This window comes from Sarcophilus harrisii, chromosome 1 (genome assembly GCF_902635505.1).
Source record: "Sarcophilus harrisii chromosome 1, mSarHar1.11, whole genome shotgun sequence".
In the NCBI taxonomy this organism is placed as follows: domain Eukaryota; kingdom Metazoa; phylum Chordata; class Mammalia; order Dasyuromorphia; family Dasyuridae; genus Sarcophilus; species Sarcophilus harrisii.
The window spans coordinates 144,109,354-144,116,084 of NC_045426.1; the positions used below are offsets into that span (position 1 = coordinate 144,109,354).

The 6,731-nt window shown below is 35.7% G+C and overlaps 1 protein-coding gene across 1 annotated transcript in view; it reads right to left on the bottom strand.

The window, feature by feature from the left end:
- CDC20B (cell division cycle 20B) overlaps positions 1 to 6,420 on the bottom strand; it is a 29,434-nt gene extending 23,014 nt beyond the window's left edge. The window contains exons 1-3 of the mRNA XM_031936998.1: positions 6,138 to 6,420; positions 5,304 to 5,308; positions 998 to 1,226 (exon numbers count right to left, since the gene is read on the bottom strand). Of these exons, the coding sequence (XP_031792858.1) occupies positions 998 to 1,226; positions 5,304 to 5,308; positions 6,138 to 6,420 (517 nt within the window). The remainder of the gene's footprint in view (positions 1 to 997; positions 1,227 to 5,303; positions 5,309 to 6,137) is intronic.
- Between the last annotated feature and the right edge of the window lie 311 nt (positions 6,421 to 6,731).

Here is a 6,731-nt window from a genome sequence, read left to right on the forward strand (position 1 = left end):
CCCTTTCCCTATCCCAAGAAATTATAAATAAACTAGAAATTACAGATACTTTATTATTCCAACATCAATAATTTTCTTCAGCCACCTAGGACCAGCAAATTAACCTCTTGTTAGAGGTTCATATTACAATAAAATAAAACTAATTTCAAAACAAATGGAAAGTACCTCTTTTAAAATAATTTATAAAACAGTAAATTATAAAAAATTAGATATCAAAGTAAGTCTAAGAGAAGTTTTCAAAACAAATTATATTCTACTTGCATACCAGGCTGAAGTTTTTATTGTTTATTATTTTTATTATTTATTTACTTATTTGAAATTAATTACATAATTTGTTATATAATTATATGTAATTGAATTTATATTTATAGTATATGTGATAATATAATATAATTAATGTATAATTATATATAAGTAATTGTTTTTTATTATTTTTATTTTGGAAGGAAAAGAGAAATCCAGATAGATAAAGACAAAATAAAAACGTCTGGGTAGAACAGAAATAGCATTAAATGTGGAGAGAGGGAGACACTTTGGAACTTAAAATGTAATAAAAAAGTAAATTTAATTAAAAAAAACAAAATATCATTAAGTTTAGAGCCACAAGACATGGCTTAATAAAATTAGGACTCTAACACTAGAAGGGTCTATATAGGTCCTCTGGTTCAATATTTCCCATTCTACAGATGAGGAAATTTGGTCCCATTTAAATCAAGAGCCTTATCCAAGTCACACAAGGTCGAAAGTAACAGGATACCCCTTCTTTTTTTTTTTTTTTAATAGCCTTTTATTTACAGGATATATGCATGGGTAACTTTACAGCATTAACAATTGCCAAACCTCTTGTTCCAATTTTTCACCTCTTACCCCCCACCCCCTCCCGCAGATGGCAGGATGACCAGTAGATGTTAAATATATTAAAATATAAATTAGATACACAATAAGATACCCCTTCTTTTAAACCATGTTTAAATCATCCCTAATACTTTATTCTTACCAAGAATCATCGTTACTTCCTCTTGTGTTCTCTCCAGCTCTGATCCAAAATCATCTGTCTCATCATCAAGAGAATGGTCCTCCCCAAAAAGGTGAGCAGCACAATTTCCAGTGGAGACTTGCTGCCCTCTCGTGGTAATTGGGCTACTGGCAATAGGCATTTCAGTGGTCTGTCTCTTCATGATGTTATTTTTAAAGTTAGAATATGGAGTATCAATTGGATTCAGCGCCTGTTTATTAAACAACAAAACCACAAAGAGTTGTGATCTATGCTTGGCAAAAATAAATAAAAAATAGAATGTTTTCTAAAAGAAGACTCAGTATGTCTAAAACAACATAAATTAATTGGTCCTAAATGACCAGAATTCAAAAACACCTCATACCACTATATTATTTCTAGGGACCTAAGTTTAAATTGTATGAAGCTCAACAAGTTTTTCCTTAGCCATAATTCTCCCAAACTCTTTTACCATACATCCTGAAGGGATTCTGTTCCCTTGCAAGGGACACAAAGTATTCAAGGAACAACTTTTGGTGGTCATTAAACCCAATATGTGTTGGGTTATTATTTTATATTTATTGAGAATACCTGTTGTACTGAAAATACATGTTCTTTACATAACAGTAATAACAAATGATAATAAAAATGTGGAAATGTAGAAATTACTGCATTACCATGAACTTTTGGAAATAATAATTTGGGTCACATAAATTAGACAGAAATTATGGCAAAGAATAGGAAAAAAATTGGCAAATAGAGGGAAAAGCAGGAGGTCCACAGATATTACATGTTGCTTTGGGACTTTCTGAATATGTTCATCAGCTATCGTGACTTTTCCCCCTTTCTAAAGAAATATTATTTGTCATGTAGATTCTATGGGGGGGAGAGAAATAACTACAGTAATGTAAGAAACAGAAAATGCCAATAAGTGGCATAGGGGATAGAATACCATGCCTGGAGTCAGGAAGACTCCTTTTCCTGAGTTCAAGCCTAGGTTACTAGTTGTGTGATCCTGGGCAAATCATTTAACCCTGTTTGCCTTAGTTTCCTCATCTGTAAAATGGGCTAGAGAAGGAAATTGCAAACCACTCCAGTATCTCTGCCAAGAAAAGCCCACATGAAAAGTCAAAAATGCCTGAAACAACAATAAATGGGAAAACATTTTTACAGTCAAAGATTCTGATAAAGGCCTCATTTCCAAAATATAGAGAGAATTGACTCTAATTTATAAGAAATCGAGTCATTCTCCAATTGATAAATGGTCAAAGGATATGAACAGACAATTCTCAGATGAAGAAATTGAAACTATTTCTAGCCATATGAAAATATGCTCCAAGTCATTATTAATCAGATACATGCAAATTCCGACAACTCTGAGATACCGCTACACACCTGTCAGATTGGCTAGAATGACAAGGAAAGATAACGCGGAATGTTGAAGGGGATGTGGGAAAACAGGGATACTGATACATCATTGGTGGAATTGTGAATGCATCCAGCCATTCTGGAGAGCAATTTGGAACTAAGCTCAGAAAGTTATCAAACTGTGCATACCCTTTGATCCAGCAGTGTTTCTACAGGGCTTATATCCCAAAGAGATACTAAAGAAGGGAAAGGGACCTGTATGTGCCAAAATGTTAGTGGTAGCTCTCTTTGTAGTGGCTAGAAATTGGAAAATGAATGAATGTCCATCAATTCAAGAAGGGTTGTGTAAATTATGGTATATGAATGTTATGGAATATTATTGTTCTGTAAGAAACGACCAGCAGGATGAATACAGAGAGGATTGGCAAGACTTATATGAACTGATGCTGAGTGAAATGAGCAGAACCAGGAGATCATTATATATTTCACTAACGATACTGTATGAGGATGGATTCTGATGGAAGTGGATTTCTTCAACAAAGAGAAGATCTAACTTAGTTTCAATTGATCAGGGATGGACAGAAGCAGATACACCCAAAGAACACTAGGAAATGAATGTAAACTGTTTGCATTTTTGTTCTTCTTCTCAGGTTATTTTTACTTTCTGAATCCAATTCTTCCTGTGCAACAAGTGAACTGTTCAGTTCTGCACATATATATTGTATCTAGTTTACACTGTGACATATTTAATTTGTATAGGACTGCTTGACATCTGGGGGAGGGGGTGAAGGGAAGGAGGGGAGAAGTTAGAACAGAAGTAAGTGCAAGAGATAATGTTGTAAAAAAAACTACATTAATATTGTAAAAAAAAACAAAGCATGGGCTTTGTCAATAAAAAGTTATAATAAAAAAATGCCTGAAATAACTGAAGGTAAAAGGAAATGATATAGGATGAGGGTAAATTTTTTTGATGTTATCACTGAATTTCATGGCAAATACCATATATCTATTGAAATAAAATCCATGTTCCATACCCTAATGCTGCTGTCACTGCCTCCATCTGTTGCCCTAAAGATGACTGAAGGGGTCAAGAGATTAATAAATAAAGACTCAAGGACTTTGAGGAGAGTTGAGGAAATTGACTCTTTTTTGCTTTTTTCTTGCCCACCGAGGAGAATGATCTTCAAAATAGAAAGGATTTTTTAAAATCAAGAAATAAATGAAACCCCAAACCATATAGGGAATAACTGGAAAAAAACTAACCTGTTCAAATGAATTTATTTAAGTGCCATACTACAATGTAGAAGATAGATTGGTTCTGTTGAGTTGACTCTGAAGGACAGAGCCAGGATCACTAAAATATTTTTGCAAGAATTCAAATGAAATAGCTTAGTAATCATGTCTAAATATGCATCTCCTACATTACCTCAAAACAATAAAATAATAATAACAATAATAGCAAACAAAATTTTAAAACACCCCAATAATGAAGAGAAAAAGAAGAAAAACTTACAAATAAAAACCCACAGGATAAAGAAACATCATAGAGAGATTAAAGAAATATGCAATTAAACAAACAAAAAAAATCCTAATGATATAGAAAGAAATATTAACGAATAAAAGATCTTGAAAGAATTCTCAAAAGGGAATAATACCATTCTAATTACAACCATCTGCCATAAGTTTGATTCAAAAGGCAAAAAAATTGAAGTAGTTGAAAAGTTTAATAAAAGTTAAAGGAAATGATAAGGAACAAAATCTTAACCAAAAAATGCAAAACCAAATAAGGTAGTGAGTAGTTCCAAACAGATAGTGGGAAAATCAATAGATAAATCAGTGGATCCTGAAAATGAGAATAGCAAAGATAGAGTACCAAAAAATACAAAGATGCAGCAAGAAATATTAAAGCATTAGACAGTTATTAGTACAATTTGGTTATTTTAACCAAAGTAATTGATCTTGAAGATTGAAATTAACAAGAAAAATGATAAAATAAAGAACCTAAGGTCATATCTCAGGAAATCATACAAGACAATGTCCTGATAGTATAGAATTCAAGGACAATGGAAACCAACAGACTCCACTGGATACTGAAAGAGAGAAGGCAAATTAACTTACCCAGAACTATAATCACAAAAGTTTAGAGTAAAGGAAAGAGCTTTGCAAATTTCCAGGAGAAAGATGTTCATTTTTCAGGAAACACTAGTTCAAATAATTAAGGACTATTCTTTAATGAAAAGCAGCCTAGATTCAGGAAGACTCATCTTTCTGAGTTCAAATCTGACTACTTACTAGCTGCTGTGATCCTGGGTAAGTTACCCAGTTTGGTTCAATTTCTCAAGTTTATAAATTGAGATCTATAAATGAGCCAGAGAAGAAAATGGCAGACCACGCCAGTATCTTTGCCAAGAAAAATCCCAAATAGGGTCACAAAGACTCAGACATCACTGAAAAATGACTGAACGATAACACTCTTTGATGAGAAGAAATAAAAGGCTTGATTATTATTATATTCCAAAAAGGAAAGGAAAATGACTTACATCCTAGGATAACTTTTGGACCTGAGCATAAGCAAAAGAAATGGATCTCTGGCAAAATGGCTTTCTTTCACCTTCCTCTTGAGAAAGCCAGAGTTGAGCAGAGTTTTTAACAATAAAAAAAGAAGCTTAAAGATAAACACTTACAAATAAAATGAAAAGGCCAGGTTGTCTTGGTCTCAGTGTTTACATGATGCAAAAAAGAGATAGTCTAGTGACTTGAGAGAACAAAAAGAAAACAGGCTTTGATGATGAGACAGAAGCAACCCAGAGAAAGGACAGAGGAGAGAGGGAGATGGAGTGATAAGCATTTCTTGAAATCAAGGTGTTACTGGTGAAATTTGTTCAGGCAATGAGGGAAAGGGATTGGGGGAAATGAGTGTCAAGAACCACTTGGTTCTTACCTGGACTAAATAAGAAAAATGTAAAAAGTAAAGATTTGTTTTTTAAAAAATAAACATCTCAGACTGGGCATGGTGGCCCCCACTTGCAATTCCTGATCCCAAAGGAAGCTGATTGAGCTCCCAAGATCCAAGCTGCAGTAGGGCTGAAGTGGTTAAATATGGTACCACTGGGTGAGACCCCAGATACAGAGCAGCCACAGCAAACCAAAGCTTCCATGCCAGTGAGCAGCTTGGCCTTCCAACCTGGGAAAGATATTAGGGAGGTCTAATTCTCATGGAAAAACAAACAAAAACAAGATTTCAGTAAAAGCAGAATTCAAGGCTTTGCAACTGGATGGGAACAAAAGGGATATGTGGATATGGCTAAGGATGAAGATTATGATACAATTGCTTCAACTAAAACAAACAGTGGGTGATGGGGACGAATAGGATTTGAGGGGGTTAGAGAACTATAGCAGCTAAATATGATTAAACAACACCACCCAAATTTAAGAACATTTACTGGTTTTTAAGCTACGTTGAGGTGAGAGAGGGTCTAGAACGGTCCACCATTCACCACTGGGATCAGAGCTTATCTGGAGCATTATGTTCAGTCCCAGGGTACCATTTTAAGAAGAACATTGGCAAGCATGAGGAAGGCAACCAGAACTTGAGGATTCCTGAAACTATCCTGTGAGGATCAGATGCAGAAACTGGAGGCATTGAACCTGAAAAAGAGAAAGTTTGTGGAGGGGAAGTGGTCGTGACAGCTGTTTTCATGCTATTTTATCAGCCAGGATGGAGAAGATAAAATGGCTCTGTTTAATTAGCCCCAAAGGAATGAGCCAGGATTACCGGATGAAAGTTGCAGAGTCCCCGCTTGATGTGAGAAAAAGTAAAGTAACAAAACATTTGGGGGCTGCTCAGGGCAGTCTGTCTGGGTTTCCCCTCCCCAGGACCCAAAGTGGGAGGGGGGGACCACTTGTAGGGGACATTGCAGAAAGGACCCCAGGTTGAGTTCAGGTTGCATGAGAGTCAGCTGGCCTGCCCAGGACACCATGAGCAGAAAGCCTTGAGGCCCAGGTCTGTGACTCTGCTGCCTTCCCTGGCCCTGGAGGTGTTGGAGCAGAGGCGCCATTACTCACAACATAATTTTGCAACCTGTAATGTTTAGTCTTGGTCGCATTTGACATCTGTCCTATTTAACTTTGTGAGGAGAGTCTAGCCGAGGCTCAGCTAGTTGGATTACCAGTTCAAATTCATTCACAAAGATTGTTCAGCTTCCCATTTCACTGTGAGAGGGTCTCGAGGGACACTCCTTCCCACTAGATGATACCATTTCATTCTGCAGTGTTTTTACACTTTGGATGCAGGATCTCCCTTGGAGGAAATGCCTATCGCATAGTTTGGAATGACTCAAGTATTTATTAATAGAGAGGAAGAGGAAGA